The 22,399-nt window shown below is 36.5% G+C and overlaps 2 protein-coding genes across 2 annotated transcripts; one reads left to right on the top strand and one right to left on the bottom strand.

Moving 5' to 3' along the window:
* Positions 1-28: 28 nt before the first annotated feature.
* LOC123524740 (uncharacterized) lies at positions 29-2,047 on the bottom strand. The gene has a single exon (XM_045303196.2). The coding sequence runs from the start codon at positions 2,003-2,005 to the stop codon at positions 287-289; it is 1,719 nt and encodes a 572-aa protein (XP_045159131.2). The 5' UTR covers positions 2,006-2,047; the 3' UTR covers positions 29-286.
* Positions 2,048-8,145: 6,098 nt separating this feature from the next.
* LOC123523485 (major facilitator superfamily domain-containing protein 1-like) lies at positions 8,146-22,025 on the top strand. Its single transcript, XM_045301154.2, has 12 exons — positions 8,146-8,234; positions 10,062-10,275; positions 11,987-12,042; positions 12,442-12,591; positions 13,375-13,530; positions 13,818-13,933; positions 14,317-14,417; positions 14,724-14,832; positions 15,350-15,487; positions 19,687-19,826; positions 20,192-20,306; positions 20,542-22,025. The coding sequence occupies exons 1-12, from the start codon at positions 8,228-8,230 to the stop codon at positions 20,980-20,982; spliced, it is 1,743 nt and encodes a 580-aa protein (XP_045157089.2). The 5' UTR covers positions 8,146-8,227; the 3' UTR covers positions 20,983-22,025.
* Positions 22,026-22,399: the final 374 nt, after the last annotated feature.

The following is a 22,399-nucleotide window of genomic DNA, read 5'->3' as shown; positions in this document are numbered from 1 at the left end:
GGGTTATTAAAAATAAAAATACAGAAAATTGAATAGGTCTTCCTTTATTTCTCTGCTTCGTTTCTTTTGTATCAAATTATTATCCCATTTGTTGTCGACATTTGTGCTTTTGTGATCGCATAAGCCGTACGTCCTTTACCAGTATCATGTACCGTGAAAAGGAGACAGTAGTATGTCGCATCATTGACTGTCCCGAACAAATCCAAAATTGATCGATGTATACCGTTCGTTCCTTGATTTATTTCAAAGAGCATGCAAGTTCGCCGTATAAACGAGCTTAAACCTTTCACCGTTTAGACACTTGATTTGACTTCCTGATCAATGTGCTCACGTACTGTCCGTTTGTTGAAGCTTGAACGTGTTTCCCGTTTCCATATGGTGAATGAACATGTATTAGGTACCCACCAGTAGTGGCATTTGGACGCCAGATTCTAAAATCTCCTCCAGAATTAAATGCATACACAGCTCCGCCGAACGGTGAATCAATAGACTGTGAATTACCGTAGCCTCTGAAACGGTATCCCTTGTTAACTCCATCAATTGCCTCGACATAGAATGACAGTAAGTCCCTATCAAAAGAAATGTTTTCATAGGCAGACCATTCCGAGAAATATGCATTCCGTTCGGTTTTTACCTCAGTGTCAAAATCATAGTGCGTTGGTGCGCTACGGTTCCATGAAAGGATTCTGAATTCGCCTTTGAGTATATTAACACCTTTTATTGGAAGAGAACCCCAGCCATCGCTATACCCTATTAGCCTGTAATGTCCATTATCTGATGTTGACTCCAAATATCCCGTCCAAAGACGAACATCCTTGTCACTAAAGGCATAAACAACACCCCCTGCGTTTGAATTCTTCCGGTGCATCATGGTGGCGCCAAGACCTTCAGAAACCACGCTATAATCTGCAGCATGACAGCGGATTTGTACATTGATAAACCGAGGGTATCCGGATAACCCGTGTTTCAGTTCATAGTATGATAAAGAACTGTTTGCTACATCTAGCGGTAACCAATCTGTTTTAAAATCTGGCTTTGGAAAGTCTGAAGGAGCCCAAACTTTAACGCGCACGTAGGCTTCAGTGGCTGTTTGGTGATTATTTCCAATACGACGGAAATTGGCGCTGCCGGTGTTTACAACAACACCTGCATCTTGATTGTTACTTTTAGTTGGTGCAACAAGAATGACATGTGTTTCGTTATATAAATAAACAATGCCCCCGTATACTTCCCCATAGTCATCATCGCTTTGGAAGGCTGAATCTCCGTGAAATACCCAGCCTGCATTAGGTCCTGTTGTTGGTCGAATTTGAACTTCTACTTTAAACGGCAATACCCCTAATCCATGTTGCACAACGCGCTGAACATTTTCCTGGTCATGAGCCCGCATAAACATCCATTCACTTACAAATGAAGGTCCAAGGAAGCCAGTGTTGAAGTTATGGAAATCAAAACATGTACCATTAACCGAATCTATACCCTTTCTGAGTTCGTCGTCTGCAGACTGTAAGTCAATGACAGAAGAATGAATATTACTCAGACCGTTTGCTGTTTTTCTGAGTTCGTTTGAAAACGTATCAAACTCTACCTTTAGACTGTCAGTTTCCTGTTTATATATACCGAGTTCATGTTCTAGTTCTGAAATTTTTAAAAGAGCATCTTGAAGTCTATGTTCCATAGCCTTAGTAATAAACTTTTCTTCATTGAACCCTTTCAATAGCCGGACATAATCTTGATACGTCACGAGGTTGTCTTGATCCGAGACATTGTTTTTCCCAAACGATTTGCACTCACATGTCTTTCCCGCTGATGTTAATCCAGCAATTTTTCCATCCAGATCTCGAATTTGAGCCGTCATATCTACCCATACTTTCCGTTTAATAGCACCTATTTCATCAAAAATAAGTTCATGAATAGATTCTTTTTCTGACGATGATTGTAACGTAACGTAAAAGTGCGGCAAATGACAATATAGTACAATCAAAATATAGAGTATTCTACACATCTTGCTACCAACAACAAATCAAGTCGTAAAACTGCGAAATTCTTGCAAGTAAACAGGATATACACCAAGCAGATTGTTTACATTTTCTCTTCAAGATTCTTGTCTGAATTGCGTTAGCAAAATTCTCAAAAATAAAAATTTATTTTCTCTGAGAAAAGTGGATTGCGTTCAAACTTTATGTTCCTGGAAAGATTAGTTTGATGCATTAGTTAATGACGCAATCAGTTTTGATAAACCGTCTTTAGAAATTACTTCAAAGCTGGTAATAGTACACGTATACAAATGGACACGTAACACCGGCAGCTGCATTTCCTATGTTTAATATAACGTTTAATATTATGATTTAGATTGAATATGCTTTTTTATTATTATTATCTATTATCATTCTTCTATTTTGCGATTGTGGAAATTATCTTCTCATTGGCTTTGGTTATTTGGATGAATGTTGATAAACGTACCTCCTTGATATATATTTTTTTTAATTAACAAGACAAACAAATAAAGTATGACATTGAATACGATAATTGCGGTCTTTTCTTGTCACCACACATTCCGCAATTTGTGTGGAATTTTATGGAGCCTGCGAAAATAATGTCATTCAATAGTTTATTTTTTTTGTGGCGCTTATTTTCTAAAAAAAAAAAAACAACACACACACACACACACACACACACACACACACACACACACACACAATAAAACTGAAGATGGCGCTAAATCAAGGAATATGAGAATCTGTCGAGAGTCAGTTACTGATTACATGCATACACTTGCGTACCATTACCGCCAAAAGTGTATTATGCCCTACAATTTCCTTTTCAAAACCATCATTGACCATTGATGTTGAGTGTTGGGTCAGGGGGGTAATGTGGATTGCTGCACTCTTGAAATTGTCCCATTTCCACCAACCTATATTCAAAGTCTAAAGTCAATACCTTGATAGTTTTTAAGTTGTACTCCAGACACGAAATACAAAGGAGAGGTTTGACATTTGAACTCAGTTTGTGAACTTGACCTTTGACCAACGACCAAGTTATGTGGTCTGCAAATCATCTTATAGCTATTTCTCTTTATGCACGTTTAAAGTCAATACCTTTGATGGTTAATGACGGACAGATGTGACCTTGTGTGACCATGACCTTCGACTTACCGACCCGGTTTATGCGCTCTGAAAACCGTCTTGTCACTATAGCTATATGCCAACACTAAAGTCAAAATCCTGAATGGTTACCCACCTATATGCAAAGTTGAAGTTAATGGTTATTGTTATGCTCTGGAATTGAGGTTTACTTCGCTTTGTGACTTTTGACCTTTAACCGACTGGCCCGATTTATACGCTCTGTGCATTGTCTCATTGCCACCTACCTATCTGCAAAGTTGAAGTAATACCTTAAATGCTTATTAAGGTTTGCCCCGAACACAAAATATGATGGACGGACAGACAGTCAGATAAATACACGCAATTTTACATACTTTGGTGCTATTAACTAGATCCATTAGCTTGCACAAATTTAAACATTTCTGAGGTTGGTTTAAGATTGATTACAAAATTGAATTTTCTTGGCAGAGATGGCACTATATTCAGAAGTGGGAAGGCCGAACGCATTAGAGTTCCAGTACGAAATCACAGATCTTTTTGAAAGCATAGAAAAAAGAGACACAAAACTTAGATCTATTGACGGGGCAGTATAACTATTGAAAAAATGGCACCAAGAAGTGGGGAGAGGGTCACCTTATGACGTAAGTGATAATCCACCAAAACATAAAGCCTGCAAGCAAAGGAACGCGAACACTGCAGACGGAAAAGGAACAATGAATAGTACAATTATACAGCAGATGTCAAACAGAGAAAAAAGAAAGGCCAGAAAAATGGAGACGTAATCAGTGAAATAAAAAAGAACGCGACTATAACATGTGTATTGACTTCCAACAGTTTTTTCTTATGAACAGTCCAACTGAGATATTAACCAAAGTGCTCTTTTTAAGTGTAGTCATGAAATAAACTACTGTATGATAATATCGGTGATTATTCAAGTATATGGGCATAACCAAGGTGATATTCAACTCATCATCTACAATAACTGTTTATGACTTTATTTTATGACTTATCCTGGTCACATGGGGTCCATAGAAAGTGATATTCACCTCATCACCATAAATAACTGTTTATGACTTTACTTTATGACTTATTCTGGTCACATGGGGTCCGTAGAAAGTGATATTCACATCATCATCATACAATAACTGTTTATGACTTTATTTAATGACTTATCCTGGTCACATGGGGTCCGTAGAAAGTGATATACACCTCATCATCATACAATAACTGCTTATGACTTTATTTTATGACTTATCCTGGTCACATGGGGGTCCGTAGAAAGTGATATTCACCTCATCATCATACAATAACTGTTTATGACTTATCCTGGTCATATGGGGGTCCGTAGAAAGTGATATTCACATCAAACGGTGATATCCTTGAAAACAAACTTGAATGAGCAACTATTCCCCAAAACAAAGTTAAATGTCACTAATTCAACATATAAAAACAAGAACTTCAGGTCGTATTCACGTATCTTAAAAGAGCAGCATATTTTTCCTACATCACTTTTTTCATGAAAGTTCTAACATAAATTAACGAAAAATGAGTTGAATAGTTTCTAGTAAAATGCCAGTGATGGTCTGCTCCCCTAAAAATGGCACATACTTGCTCTTGTCCGCACAATAAACACATGTCTTTGGTTTCTATCTGCAAAACTCGTAATCTTTGGTGAGTAAACATAGAAACAGTGTCATTTTATTCAGAACGTATTTTGCTGAAATATACTGAGAAATTATAGACTGCCTCGAGGCGATAGCCTAGTGGTTGAGCGCCTGCTTCAAATGCGGGAGGTCGTGGATTCAACCCCAGGCCGCGTCATACTACTAAAGACGTAAAAATGGTACTAGTACCTTCAGCATTAAAGGGATAGTACTAGAACTGGTCAGCCCGGTGTCAGTATAATGTGACTGGGTGGAGTATCATGCCACGTGTCTATGACGTGATATTCCAGTGAGGCAGCACTGATAAGTTGGGCACAAGTAGACACCGTCACTGAAAAAAATGTTAAAAAAGACGTTAAACCTAACACACACACACAGAGAAAATATATTTGCTTGTATGTATTAAATATGGATTGGTTTGTCTCCTGTATTAGTCAAATGTCTCTAAAAAAGATTGTAAACAGACCGATGGATTTTGTAATTCAGAGATGGGTGATGAGTTCTGAGCATGTTCTCCAGCGAAGCATCCAGATTGCCATAAGTTGGTCGGTTGGTCGGTGCATGTTTTTTTTTTCTTTTTTGGCTTTTCAAGTTCTTTTTCTTTTGCAACTCGGAATAGTTTCCTCTGATAAAGTAATTGATAACGCTTTACTTACACCTAGCGACCTTCCTTTCAAAACTAGAAGAATAAAACAGGTCTGAAACCAGTGATGATGTTATCCTACCATCTGTCTTATCGATCATCGAACAATAATGAAAACCGTGATTGCACGAGATTAGGAGTTTGCGATTAATATCTTATAATGCACTGCAGATACATGCATATATATCTCACTATTACTAAGTCAGTTGAACCACACATAGCGGAATATCATAATATTTTCAAGGAAATGGCATGTAAGTAAAGCATTATCAATAACATTATCAGAATTGAATTGGACACAAAATGTGACAGTTTTTGAAAAAAGTTTCATTTCAATTCTGCCTCACCTTTTCGATAATGACTTTGAAGTGTCATGTTAAGAACAAATTGTGGCGTCTGCACTGTCCAACTTCGCATGGAGAGATAGATAATGTTCTTATAGAATAGTCAGAGTTTAGAATCTAAGTGCAGAAATATACGGTCAAGGCAGCAGATGGTTATGCTACATCGTCTGTGTATAGACGTGATCGAAATTAGAATCTTAACCCTTAGCATGCTAGATAAATTGTCGTCTGCTGGAAATGTCATCTGCTAAAATTGTAAAGTTCATTCAATTTGCTCCAGAATTGGAAGAAATATTATTAGAGTAGCAAACAGCTTGGAACCTGATCAGACGCCGATTTAATCGGCGTCTGATCTGGTTCCAAGCTGTTTGCAAAGGCTGTTAAATTCGCCTGCAGCAGGCTAAGGGTTAAGAGTTAACTGATTCGCTTTCTGCAGTTTATTTAATTACCAAAAATGTCATCAGTGTATTAGACAGTGCCATTTTTCACTGTGTCCTTGATTTTGTGCTACAGATGATCATAATACAATTTTCGATGCAGGACTTAAGGAAATTGCTCACATAAATGATGAAATAGATCACACGACTGTGGCAAGATCTGATAGAAACAATCTTCAGTTTTTACAAGTACGTATTAATGAGCAACACACAGCTATGGTTTCATAAATTACGGTTAGATTATAAACTGGGTTACTACATTATTACCCGCACTGCAGGGTAAATTGAGAAATAGATGACACCGATGAAGAGTACCTGAGTTGGCCTGATCTGATAGAAACAAACCCCAGCATTTACAAGTACCTATTAATGAGCTACACATAAATTACCTATATATATAGGTAGGGTGATAAACTGTGTATCTACACCAATAGCCGCACTGCAGGGTTACTCGCAGAGGGGATTTTTTATCATTATGAATTAATCTCAGAGTGTAGGACAGTATCATTCGTAAGAATAGACCGCAACCATGCAAGACCAAATAATTTCTTCCTATTCTGGACCTCTGTTATCAGAAAACAGTGATTTGTTGATGAATAAAACCATTCTTGGATGTCAGATGAGATTTGCGAATCTGACCGACAAACAATGATTTTATCCAAGAGAAAGTCACTATATTTGAGATATATTTTTTCGATTCTATCAAGGCTTACTTTTCCGACGCGCCTTCGTGACGTTTGACGCTATGGCATAATAATTGTTACGTACAAACCGAAAGTTTGTTGGCATATTCTAACACGACCCGATTTTATTTCCTAATAAACAAAGACTATAATTTATGTTTCATGATAAATTACAAACCACATGGTTACTTTAAAGAAATGTAGTAATTACTAATATCAATTATTTTAAGATATCAGTTATTGACAATGCTGAAAGCAGTAATAATTTATATAAAATTCTATATATAAAAAAATGAAATGGCTTTCAACGCGATATATTAACATTTAAATTAATAACATGACACGAATTGTACATGCATAGCATTGCTAAACATGACACAAATTGTACATGCATGGCATTGCTAAACATGACACTAATTGTACATGCATGGCATTGCTAAACATGACACAAATTGTACATGCATGGCATTGCTAAACATGACACAAATTGTACATACATGGCATTGCTAAACATGACACAAATTGTACATGCATGACATTGCTAAACATGACACAATTGTGAACTTGATAAACCAATTGTGCAGCTGCATGTGTTACGTTTACAAGTATTTCACAACCGTTCAGTCATCAACACCCGTCTAATTCACAGTATTTCAGTTATTTAACGGCGGACAGTTAACCTAACCAGTGTTCCTGGATTATGTAGCAATACAAACCTGTTCTCCGCAAGTAACTGCCAATTTCTCCACATGAATCAGAGATAGAGGACGAATGATTTCAAACACAGTGTATTTTACCAAATCGCCATGGAGAACATTCGCCCCGCACGGGGATCGTACTCAAGAACCCGCGATCCGTAGATCTGCGCTCTCCCCGCTGAGCTAAGCGGGCGGGTGATGATAATGATGATGATGATGATGATAATAATAATAATAATAATTATCATTATTATTTTCATCATTATACATGTACATTTCGCACTTTTTAATCGCTTTCAAAATGTCGGTACCAGTATACGTTATGACAAATCGCTCTAACACAAATTTATATATTGTATTTCGACGTCAACATTTTCAAAAGTACAGTTCTAACTCAATTACTTCAATCTTTGATTATTTTAACCTTTTAAGGTAACTACTACCATAATTACATCACGGCGGTAGTAGAATGTGATTAAGACGGAATCCGGACATCACAGATAAGTAATTTTATTTAAACGTTATCTCATGGTTACTTTCTTCTATAAATTGAAAGGTTCAGATAAGGTGAACCGCACACAGTGGAATATCTTGATATATATAATAAGTGTTCGTAGCTTATCGTGTTTACAAAATAAATTGAATGGGAAAGAAATGGCTTGTAAGTAAAGCTTTATAAATGATTTAGTCAGAATCAAATATATCATTTCCAGTTTGACAATATTGATTTGAATATTGTTATTTAATTTATCTTTGAAAGTTCTTAAATGTTGACGCTTTGTTCTGTCAAATTTTGTATCGAAAGCAGATTATATTTTATTTGAGGAAACTCGTAGATTGTCGATTTATGTATTTTCTTGTGTCTTTGTTTAAATAAATAAATAAATAAATAAATAAATAAAGTGTAAGCTGTAAACAGAAGTTACATGCATTGACTCAATCTTGTAAGATACTATAACTTTATACAGTTATATTTCATTAGGTGTCTGCAGTTTAAAGAAATTAAGTAAATGTGTTTGTCGTGCATCTGTTGTCAAATGCTTTAACCCTTACCTGCTAAATTTCTTTAATGAATTTGTCCATCTTACAATTTGGACAATACCTTTAACTGTTAAAAGGGGTGCTTACCAAAAAGATACTGACTGAATGGCGAACAGCGCAGATCATGATCAGACTGCACGGATGTGCAGGCTGATCATGATCTACACTTGTCGCAAAGGCAGAATCAATCTTGCCCAGCATGATAAGGGTTAAAGTGTTTAATTTAATTCTTTTATTTGAACCCTTTGTTAGAATTATTCTATGCGAGATTTCGCGATGCTGTTCAAACTATTCGGTATATACATGTAAATCTCTGAGCTGCTTCCGAAAATAGGGTATCGGGTTTAACAATTGAGCTTTGGGACCTTTCTCCGACTTCTGACATGATTTGTTGTCTTGATGTACACTTTTAACAGTACCCTATGTTAACATTCTGTTGCTTTAATTTAAATTAAGCGTGGGGGTTTCCGTGGCCGAGTGGTTAAGGTCGCTGACTTCAAATCACTTGCCCCTCGCAGATGTGGGTTTGAGCCTCAGTCGGGGCATTTAATTTTCTTACTTTGCGCGTAGTGACGTAGGCCTAGAGGCGAGTCGGCTAATTCCGTACGGTTTCGGATGCCATTCAGGCCAATTCACGTCGTTGCATATGATATATGATGGCAACACTGACGCATATAGTGAAACGTTGTATGTGTAAAGATAACACTTTGACAGTGTACTAAACAATGCAGCGTACTATAGGCAGTAACTGATATCGTCAAAAAATACTATTCCGGAAATTGTACTTGTGTTTATAAAAAATACGGAAAAGGGACGTTTTGGACTCAAAAAAGTTTGAATAATAAAAACAAGTAACTGCATTATTATTCTCTTGTACTACATAGGGATGGATATCATTTGATTTGATCGATTTATTTTCAAACCTATACTGTAAAATCATTAATTTTCGCGAGGGACTAATTTTCGTGGATTTTGTAATTGTGTCAATCCAAGAAAATTAAGTCCCAACGAACCAGAAAGATTCGTATTCATTCTATGTGACGAAAATTTACAAATCTTCCGATCTCTCTTAAACAAATTCATATGATTTATTATACTGCTACTTGAAGATGAAACAGAATCTAGATAGAGACTGGCATTTTTATCATATTTATCTTTGGAGAAAATGCTCCTTAAAAATGAAAAAGAAAGCGCACGGGAAAACATCTGCAGTGAATCTGGAAACAAGACTGACTCTTTGATTCATACATCATGTACAGTATAAAACAAAACAATGAGAATTAAAAAGCAAAATTTTACATTCCGACATTAGATGAGAAAAGATATGACATATCGGCATTTGAATTATGCTACAGTTTCTTGTCAGTAGTTGCAGTTGTGCACCGATGCAATAACCGGTGTTACATCATTCAACATTAGATTTCCTAATACATAATTACGATTTCAGGGCGAGGACGATACATTTTGTTGATCTTTGACTGTATGTTGGTGGTAGGAATTTACTTTTGCACGGATATTCCTAGTGCTCTGCAGACACAGATAGAAACGCCACCTAGCGACAACTGCACAGATGAGGGCGCTGCGAACAGTACGTGCTGTAGCGATTGTCTCGGGCTTGGTGCTGACCAGTACAATTTATTGTACACCATATATTCGTGGACGTAAGTAAATTATCAAGTGTAGTTTGTCAAATCATTGTCTTTGATATATTTCAAGTGTACTGAAGCACAGCTTAAAATCATTCTTAGGCAACAACTTTTTGCTTTTAAAATTTGTTTGTTTAAAGGTGTTTGGCTTCATGTGATTTTGAAGATGGAATAATATAACAAACAGCTATACCACTATACCAGGCGTTAGCACTTGACACTGTAGCCTTATGGAAAGGGGAATATGTCACATTCTGACTTTACCTGATATTAGGACTTGTATTTTCTTTGCTGCCATTACTAAAGTCGTTAGTATTTTCTTTTACTAGTTTTATTTGTAAAATTAGAAATATTACTTAACATATATGTGCCATTGAATTTCCAGCTATAAGCTGTATACAAAACTGACGTTGTTGATCTGACTAATACTAACTAAAATTGAGTGTTCGCCGCAGTTAAACACTGCCCTCATAACAACATAACTAAAATATCAAATAATGTACGTTTGCATAATCGGAATCGGGCCTTCGACAAGATTTTGACTAACACAATGTTCCATTCCGGCTGCAAAATGTCGACGCAAAATGCGACAATTACCCTCGCGTAGTAATATAGTAATAAGATGGTAGATACTTATATAGCTGCTTGTCATCGCGCCTCCGTGTGAAGACAGAGATACCTTTCCATATTTACTGAATATGCAAATAGACAATCAAACAAAAATCCCATTACTTCAACTTTTTGAACAATCCTTATAATGTTATATCATGTAAAACGCTCACGTTGAATGATCAGTGGTCACCGATATTCTTCTATTTAGTTTTCCATGTTGTGGATTAAGATATCAAATTCTGAAGAGCTCTATCAACATACTTAATGACAATATTACTTTCACATTATAGTAATAAGCTGAAATGCTAGGCAACTTACTGAAGTTCGTATGTATCTTGTGTGATGAATCAAGATTTTTTTAGCCTACTTTTGTAACCTTAGACTTAAAGACCTTTTTTCTTCAAGGCCAAGTTCTGAATTAACACCCCCACTCTTATCACATCTACCGACTTTAACATTTATGTAAGACACTTAATCATGAACTTGACACTTTTGTGCCTTTTATGAAGTTTTATGTCAAAGAAGATCATTCCTATATTTATGACGAACATTATGGATGTATTAGATAAGTTTTAGATGCATATGACCTTCCTGAAAAAAAAAAGAACTTATTGTCTTTGGGTGTAAATAACAGTTTCAAATTGTATGTCTCTTTAGCCCCTAAATATAGAAATTTCATCATACTAAATATTCAGACTGTCAAAATTGCAGTCAGTCAGCCTTAGTTAAGGTCGGTTCGACTTAGTACCAAAGTTATTTCAAGAAGTTCTGAAACGATAAATGTGCGTCGTGGATCTTACACAGTTTTCTAGGCTGGGCATACGGTCAAATTAAGGAGAGGATTGCATGTCGTTAATCGTTTTAAACTTTCTTTACTTGATGAAAGATGTATCCCTTTTCGGACCATTTCACATCATCTGCTAATAGTCTTTATACTTTTTAACTGTACCTTTTTGAACGAGGTTTTAAATTCTTCTATCTGGGAAACCTATAGAGCAAAAACTGTCATATCATTTCAAACCAGATTTGGTCTCTATGTTAAATTCATTTTTTTCAATATTAGTTTTAAAATTTTTGAGCTTCACTTTTTTACATTGTATAAACATTTTTTCAGGAGTTCCCTGATGATTCTACCCGTTGGTTTTGCTATAGATCGTATGGGAAACAGAGGTTCGTATTAACATGCCTTTAATTTTTATAAAACTGAATATGCGCCAGAAAGTTCTCAGTGAAAATGAATGAATTTGCAATGGATGTCTAAATTCTAGGAGTAGAATATTGATACGACGGGCATTCAAGGCGTATTACTGCTGATTTAGAGATATTGTAAAGAAAACATTTACTTCTTCGTGCAGAATTCAAATTACATTGGTTACGCAGAGCATCCTGATGCATTGTAAGTAAGTTTTAAGACACTATAGGCTTAGTTATTTTCTGACAGAAGTTCATAAAACGCACAATAACATGACACGCCTATACCCGAACCAAATTTCAGACACGTATATGATGACATAGATCTACGTCTAATAAAATACAAGCATTAGTTTGTTCCTAATGTTTATATTATAGTTTCTGCGGTGGTGTTTACTGGAATTGCTACAAGCGGTTCTTTCTTATTTGCGATTGGATCGTTACCAGGTATTCGGAACACCTCATTAATGTTCCCACTGATGATGATAGGACGGCTGCTTATTGGTGCGGGTACCGGCTCCTCTAGAAGTAAGTACTAATCGCAATAATTGATGCCCGTTGACTTTATCAACGATTACAAATGTTATATCTTACATACATAATCAGAATTTCGTAGTATAATATATCACACACCAAACAATGCTAAGGGTGGAGTTACTCTGTAGGAATCACTTTATCTCATCCCGATCGTTCTTGTACCGTTTCGCCCAGTCTCCAGAACCCATACATATATCATGTTGAAACTTACGATATATCTGAAATGGATGTTTTCTTTGAATATTCATAAAACTAATGAAGATTCCAAACACTTAAGAATTAACAGTCAATTTCATATTGCAGGTCTAGCAAGTGTGACTTTGTTTTACAAAATAATTTCCCTTTTTCATTTGGAAAATGGCCCGAAAATGCAAAATCCTTCCGTATTCGATAAACTTATGTATGTAATGGATTGAAACGTTACATAATTAGTGGACATAAAACATGTGACACAGTTATTGTTTTGCGTAAATAGCTCAGATATCATACTGTTTTTGAACCTCAGAGGCAATAAGCATTATAACCCTTCTTCAAAACAAAACTTTATGGTGTGAATCACATTAAGTGATAGTTCTAGTTTTATACAAGTTGCCTTTTTAATTGTCAGTCGGCTGATCAATTTCACATATGTAGAAAGTTAAATGGTTTATACCTTATAGTTGTGAAAAAAGTTCTGTTAGAAAGATTATAATATTAGAAGGGATTTATATGCATGTTTAAAGTTTCCTCCCGTGCATATATTGCATGATTATAATCTGTTTTTGTCGTTTTCAGTTGTTCGGGATCGGGTGATAGCCAGCTGGTTCCCGGACAGACTGGCTTTGGCGTTTGGTATTGCTGTGTCTACAATGGGCCTTGGGAGTGTCCTTACGTTTCTTCTTACATCAAACATAGCAAGCGTTATGGGACTTGGACCGACGCTCTTTATCGGTACATTCAAAAGCTTTTAACATTTTCATATATGTACATACCCAATATACTAATATAGTTCGGCTCGGTTACGTTTGGCGGCGGATGCGGATATATTCTGCTTGTCGTTGTCGTCGCCATTTCCATGTTTTGGTTAACTACCTCGTCATATAAGATAAAAGAGCTTTTGTTCTGTCATGTCTTGATGACATGCATATATTTATTAATTTTACACCCGGATCTATGTTACTAGGTTTTGTAAACTGTGTGTTTGCTGTCTAAATTTGGTGATATATATGCTATTTCAGGAGCGGGTGTGTGCAGCACGTGTTTCATATCAGCTCTGTGCCTTTGCTATATTGACTGGTACGGCACAAAGTACCATGGGGGCACTAAAGTAACAATAAAGGAAACATCAGCCGCAGTAGGTTTTCTATTTTAGACTGGCAATTCACGTTAAGTAATTTACTATATAAATCTTCTATGCATGTACTTTAAAACTAGATACATAGTGTATTGTCTTAACGTTAGCTTAATGTTATTGAAAATAACAGAGAAAATATCTATTTAATTGTATACTGGGCATACCCGTCAAATAGTGATATTATTTAGACGTTTATGGGAAGTATGAGACCTTCACTTGCTGGATAAACATAAAGCGTTGAAGACAATATTTAAAGCAAGATATGTTTAGGCTATTTGCTTGCCATTCTGCCGTTGGTTTACTCCTAGCAATATTCAACATGCCAACTTTAATTACCTTACAATTGGATTTTTAAAGATATAGAAAGATATAATCTTTTTCAGAGTTTAAGCAAGATCCGGAAGTTTCCAAAGTCATTTTGGTTAATCAGCGTTATGATAGCAACATACTATAGCTTCCAGCTTCCATTTATTGCAAATGGCAGGTGAGTTGTGCTTCTAAGTCACTGCTTTTTACTAAAATTATGAAACTGATACCCAAGTCGAATTTTGTTTTCGTTGATACTTTGAAATATATCATTTTCTTGTAGTTACTGTTCATACATCACATCGTATAATATTAGAATTTGTTCTTTTGAAGTTGGAAATCCTGATTATTACGTCGAATGATCTTGTACTTTTAAGTAATTTAATGAATTCGATGTTAGTGCAAAAAAGCGACAGTAACAGTTCTAGCTGATAAAGTACTTTTTTACTTGTTAATGTTTACAGGTCCTTATTTCCTGTTTCAGCAAATTTATTCAAGAAAAGTTTCAGTACAGTAAAACAGACTCTTCGTATATCAATGGAGTCATCTATGACGTGTCTGTTGTTATCTCCCCTTTTGTCGGTCTCATTCTTGTAAGTATACCACCGTAATGTCGGAAAGAATAGTAGTTTGCTTTGATCAAATTATCTTAATCCATATAATGCTAAACATGACTGATTCTGCCTTTGCGAACAGTGTAGATCATGATCAGCCTGCACATCCGTGCAGTCTGATCATGATCTTAACTGTTCGCCATTCAGTCAGTATTTGTTGTTAAACACCCTTTTTAACAGTTAATGGTACTGTCCAAAGTGAAAGATGGACAAGTTCATTATAGAAATTTAGCAGGGTAAGCGTTAATTATCAACTTTATTCAATAAAACTAACCTGATACTTTTGATTATCTGGTAGATAGACTGATGATAAAAAAGGCCACTCATTAAACTTGACTTGAGTTACAGTGTGCACGGAACTGAACATGTATTTTAAAATGTTGCACCGGTAACAAAATGTCTACTTATTTAGCTGCCGTCACCAGACCCGACCAAACATAGTCTGCTATTAGTTTGATGCTTTCACGGAATCTATATTCTACTATTTCTTTCACAGGATAAAGTTGGAAGGCGTGGCTGGGTAGCATTTATTGGAGCTCTGTTGACTGTACCAATGGGCCCCTTGTTGTTGTTTACAGAAATTCCACCATTTCCCATCTACATCTGGCTCGGAGTCATGTTCACAATAACTGTCGTAAGTGTTGGATTATTTTGATATAATACTTTCATAGTATTTTTGATCAATGAGTTAATTTGTTTAAGCTATGAATACACTTGACAGAGTATGCTTTTATCTGGCTCAGGATACCAATTTAAACAGCATCGAGAAGATGGCACTGACATCGAAGATCGAAAATCGAAATTAAATTTCTAGCCAGCTTTAAATTTCGAGCCAGCTCGAAGATCGAAATTCAACATTGAATATCAATTTCGTGCTAGCTTTTAACTTCTAGCCAGCTCGAAGATCGAAATTCAACACAGAATTTCGAGCTGAAATTGAATTTCGAGCCAGCTCGAAGATCGAAATTCAGATTTTCTAAAACTTGAATATCGAGCTGGGGTTGAATTTCGAGCCAGCTCGAAGATCGAAATTCAGATTTAAAGTTGAATTTCGACCTCGGGTTGAATTTCGAGCCAGCTCGAAGATCGAAATTCAGATTTTCTAAAACTTGAATATCGAGCTGGGGTTGAATTTCGAGCCAGCTCGAAGATCGAAATTCAGATTTAAAGAAAAAGTTGAATTTCGAGCTAGGGTTGAATTTCGAGCCAGCTCGAAGATCGAAATTCAGATTTTGAAAAAGTTGAATTTCGAGCTGGGGTTGGATTTCGAGCCAGCTCGAAGATCGAAATTCAGATTTTGAAAAAGTTGAATTTCGAGCTGGGGTTGAATTTCGAGCCAGCTCGAAGATCGAAATTCAGATTTTGTAAAAGTTGAATTTCGAGCTGGGGTTGAACTTCGAGCCAGCTCGAAGATCGAAATTCAGATTTTGAAAAAGTTGAATTTCGAGCTGGGGTTGAACTTCGAGCCAGCTCGAAGATCGAAATTCAGATTTTGAAAAAGTTGAATTTCGAGCTGGGGTTGAATTTCGCGCCAGCTCGAAGATCGAAATTCAGATTATCTAAAAGTTGAATTTCGAGCTGGGGTTGAATTTCGAGCCAGCTCGAAGATCGAAATTCAGATTTTGTAAAAGTTGAATTTCGAGCTGGGGTTGAATTTCGAGCCAGCTCGAAGATCGAAATTCAAATTATCAAAAAGTTGAATTTCGAGCTGGGGCTGAATTTCGAGCCAGCTCGAAGATCGAAATTCAGATTTTGAAAAAGTTGAATTTCGAGCTGGGGTTGAATTTCGAGCCAGCTCGAAGATCGAAATTCAGATTTTGTAAAAGTTGAATTTCGAGCTGGGGTTGAATTTCGAGCCAGCTCGAAGATCGAAATTCAGATTTTGTAAAAGTTGAATTTCGAGCTGGGGTTGAATTTCGAGCCAGCTCGAACATCGAAATTCAGATTTTGAAAAAGTTGAATTTCGAGCTGGGTTTGAATTTCGAGCAGCTCGAAGATCGAAATTCAGATTTTGAAAAAGTTGAATTTCGAGCTGGGGTTGAATTTCGAGCCAGCTCGAAGATCGAAATTCAAATTATCAAAAAGTTGAATTTCGAGCTGGGGTTGAATTTCGAGCCAGCTCGAAGATCGATATTCAGATTTTTTCAAAAAGTTGAATTTCGAGCCAGCTCGAAGATCGAAATTCAAATTATCAAAAAGTTGAATTTCGAGCTGAGGTTGAATTTCGAGCCAGCTCGAAGATCGAAATTCAGATTTTGAAAAAGTTGAATTTCGAGCTGGGGTTGAATTTCGAGCCAGCTCGAAGATCGAAATTCAAATTATCAAAAAGTTGAATTTCGAGCTGGGGTTGAATTTCGAGCCAGCTCGAAGATCGAAATTCAAATTATCAAAAAGTTGAATTTCGAGCTGGGGTTGAATTTCGAGCCAGCTCGAAGATCGAAATTCAGATTTTGAAAAAGTTGAATTTCGAGCTGGGGTTGAATTTCGAACCAGCTCGAAGATCGAAATTCAGATTTTGAAAAAGTTGAATTTCGAGCTGGGGTTGAATTTCGAGCCAGCTCGAAGATCGAAATTCAGATTTTGTAAAAGTTGAATTTCGAGCTGGGGTTGAACTTCGAGCCAGCTCAAAGATCGAAATTCAGATTTTGGAAAAGTTGAATTTCGAGCTGGGGTTGAATTTCGAGCCAGCTCGAAGATCGAAATTCAAATTATCTAAAAGTTGAATTTCGAGCTGGGGTTGAATTTCGCGCCAGCTCGAAGATCGAAATTCAGATTTTGTAAAAGTTGAATTTCGAGCTGGAGTTGAATTTCGAGCCAGCTCGAAGATCGAAATTCAAATTATCAAAAAGTTGAATTTCGAGCTGGGGTTGAATTTCGAGCCAGCTCGAAGATCGAAATTCAGATTTTGAAAAAGTTGAATTTCGAGCTGGGGTTGAATTTCGAGCCAGCTCGAAGATCGAAATTCAAATTAACAAAAAGTTGAATTTCGAGCTGGGGTTGAATTTCGAGCCAGCTCGAAGATCGAAATTCAGATTTTGAAAAAATGAATTTCGAGCTGGGGTTGAATTTCGAGCCAGCTCCCAGCTCGAAATTCAACTTTTTGAAAAAATCTGAATTTCGATCTTCGAGCTGGCTCGAAATTCAACCCCAGCTCGAAATTCAACTTTTTGATAATTTGAATTTCGATCTTCGAGCTGGCTCGAAATTCAACCCCAGCTCGAAATTCAACTTTTTCAAAATCTGAATTTCGATCTTCGAGCTGGCTCGAAATTCAACCCCAGCTCGAAATTCAACTTTTTCAAAATCTGAATTTCGATCTTCGAGCTGGCTCGAAATTCAACCCCAGCTCGAAATTCAACTTTTTAAAATCTGAATTTCGATCTTCGAGCTGGCTCGAAATTCAACCCCAGCTCGAAATTCAACTTTTACAAAATCTGAATTTCGATCTTAGAGCTGGCTCGAAATTCAACCCCAGCTCGATATTCAAGTTGTAGAAAATCTGAATTTTGATCTTCGAGCTGGCTCGAAATCCAACCCCAGCTCGAAATTCAACTTTTTCAAAATCTGAATTTCGATCTTCGAGCTGGCTCGAAATTCAACCCCAGCTCGAAATTCAACTTTTTGATAATTTGAATTTCGATCTTCGAGCTGGCTCGAAATTCAACCCCAGCTCGAAATTCAACTTTTTGAAAAAATCTGAATATCGATCTTCGAGCTGGCTCGAAATTCAACCACAGCTCGAAATTCAACTTTTTGAAAAAATCTGAATTTCGATCTTCGAGCTGGCTCGAAATTCAACCCCAGCTCGAAATTCAACTTTTTGAAAAAATCTGAATTTCGATCTTCGAGCTGGTTCGAAATTCAACCCCAGCTCGAAATTCAACTTTTTGATAATTTGAATTTCGATCTTCGAGCTGGCTCGAAATTCAACCCCAGCTCGAAATTCAACTTTTTCAAAATCTGAATTTCGATCTTCGAGCTGGCTCGAAATTCAACCTCAGCTCGAAATTCAACTTTTTGATAATTTGAATTTCGATCTTCGAGCTGGCTCGAAATTCAACCCCAGCTCGAAATTCAACTTTTTGATAATTTGAATTTCGATCTTCGAGCTGGCTCTAAATTCAACCCCAGCTCGAAATTCAACTTTTTCATAATCTGAATTTCGATCTTCGAGCTGGCTCGAAATTCAACCCTAGCTCTAAATTCAACTTTTTCTTTAAATCTGAATTTCGATCTTAGAGCTGGCTCGAAATTCAACCCCAGCTCGATATTCAAGTTCTAGAAAATCTGAATTTCGATCTTCGAGCTGGCTCGAAATTCAACCCTAGCTCGAAATTCAACTTTTTCTTTAAATCTGAATTTCGATCTTCGAGCTGGCTCGAAATTCAACCCTAGCTCGAAATTCAACTTTTTATTTAAATCTGAATTTCGATCTTTGAGCTGGCTCGAAATTCAACCCAAGCTCGATATTCAAGTTTTAGAAAATCCGAATTTCGATCTTCGAGCTGGCTCGAAATTCAATTTCAGCTCGAAATTCTGTGTTGAATTTCGATCTTCGAGCTGGCTAGAAGTTAAAAGCTAGCACGAAATTGATATTCAATGTTGAATTTCGATCTTCGAGCTGGCTCGAAATTTAAAGCTGGCTAGAAATTTAATTTCGATTTTCGATCTTCGATGTCAGTGCCAACTTCTCGATGCTATTAAAAACTGCTTATCCGTCGTAATAACGAAAAAAGTCGGGAAACATTTAATTTTACTTGATTGATATGTTGATGCATGAATACTGATATATAAATCAGACAGTATATATAATCAAAACAAACTGGTTTGCAGGTTTCATTATGGTCATCAATTCCACATGTTGTTCCGCATGCTGCTGTTGGAACAGCCAATGGGATCGCTTCTTGCTTGTTAGATTTGACAGTTGGAAGTGTCAGCCTTATTATTGGACAAATAATGTCGAAAAGTAAAAGGTAAACACATTTTTCTTCATAAAATAGACTTCTATCATCTATTTCTTATCAAATTGAAATACAAATGTATATACTTCTGTATTTGCTATTTTCCTAACCCTTATCATGCTGGACACGACTGGGTCTGCTTTTGCGACCAATGTAGATCATGATCAGTTGGCACATCCGTGCAGTCTGATCATGATCTACACTGTTCGCCATTCAGTCAGTATCTTTTTGGTATTCAGACCTTTTAACAGTTAATGGTACTGTCCAAATTGAAAGATGAACAAGTTCATTATAAAAATTTAACAGGATAAGGGTTGAAATGCTCGAATGCCTGAAGGCACTTGCTCTCTAGTAATATGTTTATGTGTCTGTTGCAGTTCTACTGACCTGACAATGTTCAGCACCTGGCAAAACGTGTTCTTGCTGATATTTGGCTTTTCTGCCATCTGCGCCATCTGTGGTCTTCTCCTAAATACCGTCTGCAAAGGAAAGGTTAGTACAAATGTTTTAAAATGTGTAAATTATTTCAACAAAAAGTCTGTGCTAATAACATTTATAGTATGTTTTATTGTTCGATCCTTGTTTATTCATGTCATACTAATAAAATGTCTGATTACGTTTCCGGTAATAAGATTAGAAGGCAATGGAATAATTTGTTGTGATAAATTTTTTTCAGACAGGTTTCTAAAATATCTGAATAAAAATATAACACGAATTATTTTTTCAGGGTAATGTTATAAATGGAAAGTCTGGTCTGAAGCGAACACATAGCATTGGTGCCGTTCACTGCCCGACCCCTTCAGAAGGGCCAGCGGAAGTCGGAAATGAATTGTCGCAAGACGGCTATACAATATTTCCGGATATTGTCATTGAAAACAAATCGTCTTCAATCTGGAGAAAATATTCAAGCAAAAAGAAATCGGCTTTAGATACGAAATATGTTGAAAAAGAACCAGAGCAGAAAATACCAATAGACTTTGACAATAACAATAAAGTAGACCTCAAAATAATCAGTAATGACTTATTCACTGCAGACGACACCAAAGACAATATACAACAGGGGAAAATGGAGTCTGAAGAAAACGTTGACAGCATTTCAAAGATTTTAGAAACTATCAGTGTTATAGCAGACAATCATGCAAACATTCCAAGGGAAAAACAAGGATAAACAAAGTAATATTTGTTACTGTCGAGGGCATTAATAGATTTTCTATCGCTATATAATTCGCGTAGAATGCCATGCATGAGTTTCATTCACTGTCTTGGCCCTGTGTCAAGCTGGGATGATTTCAATCTGACCAGACGATTGTTTAGTTTTTGCACAAGAGGCAGTTCCTATACAGGCGGAATTTGTGTAGAGACTTCGTTTACTTTATCCACGTAACATGTATATTTATGTATCAAGGTTTGTGACAGTACAGGGCATACTCAGAGGAACTGTTCTACCCTGGTACAGGTGCATTACAACGGAAGTCTCACGTGTTTCTCCATTCGTTTGGAAGAAATATAACACTAGATTGACAGTATCGTCTCATATTCAAACACATACTGTAATTGTTACGAATGTTTGTTGTCATACCCACACTTTTTCCCATGTTTGCCAAATTATTTTGAATTCAGATTTATACAAATTTCATAAACATTCTTAAATAAAATGGTAATACGAGAGATAAACGCATGACTTGAATGCCTTATTGTCATATAAAAGGTCTAAAATTTCAGTTTCGCTGGTTGATAGGCTAACTTCTGTCAAAAGTGGCACCGTAACCTGATTCAGGGTATGTTACACGCATGCGCAATCGGTTTTGGAATTTACGTTTGCCTGTTCCTCGGGGCTTTGATAAGCATATCATTCGGATGAAAACTTTTATGAAAGTCATTCAGTCAAAATTGTTTATCAACTTTACAAATGAATATTATGGTTCAGCAAGTTAAGCTTGCGTGTTTTGTTTGGCTGACAATTTCACTTTCACAAATGACCTAACGGTAGCATCATATTTCATGGGACGAAAGAAAGATTCGTTCAATCCCGTGTTCAAAGAAATAATCTACTCTAACGTTAGACCCTACACCATGTCCAGTTTGAACCAAGTGCCACAAATGAAGCAAAAACTTTTCTTTTGTAAAAGTAGACCGTTTTTAATAGGGAAGTCATCATAAAGAAATTCGTGGTTCTTTTTTGACTGTATATAACCTGGTACATTTCATTTATAATTCAATGCACAGACACTTTGGGTCTGAACCTCCATCCCCTCCAGCCCAAACTACTACGCACATGTATACCTTTTAATCATCATCATTGTATCCAGACCCAGACTCTAATCACACAAACAAAATTAGATTTATTTGAACTAATTTTATAAAATATATAGTCTCTCACTAGCTTAAAAATACACGTGTATTTTTAAGCTAGTGAGATATTATATATTTTTTGAAATTAGTTCAAATAAGTCTAATTAGAGTCTAAGTCTGGATATACAATGATGATGATGATGAAAATATATACAGGTGCGTAGTAGTTTGGGCTGGAGGGGGTGTGTGGGGAGGGGGGGGGGGGGGGGGGCTTCCAGACCTCAAGTGTCTGT

This window comes from Mercenaria mercenaria, chromosome 3, assembly GCF_021730395.1.
Source record: "Mercenaria mercenaria strain notata chromosome 3, MADL_Memer_1, whole genome shotgun sequence".
Taxonomy (NCBI): Eukaryota; Metazoa; Mollusca; class Bivalvia; order Venerida; family Veneridae; genus Mercenaria; species Mercenaria mercenaria.
This window is presented reverse-complemented; position numbering and strand designations above follow the sequence as displayed.

What these genes read in the sequence shown, in the direction of transcription:
- LOC123524740 (XM_045303196.2), bottom strand. Translation starts at nt 2,005, where the DNA reads ATGTGTAGAATACTCTATATTTTGATTGTACTATATTGTCATTTGCCG.
- LOC123523485 (XM_045301154.2), top strand. An exon ending in TCATGTTCACAATAACTGTC is followed by an intron (nt 15,488 to 19,686) that starts GTAAGTGTTGGA and finishes ACTGGTTTGCAG; the next exon opens with GTTTCATTATGGTCATCAAT. An exon ending in ATACCGTCTGCAAAGGAAAG is followed by an intron (nt 20,307 to 20,541) that starts GTTAGTACAAAT and finishes TTATTTTTTCAG; the next exon opens with GGTAATGTTATAAATGGAAA.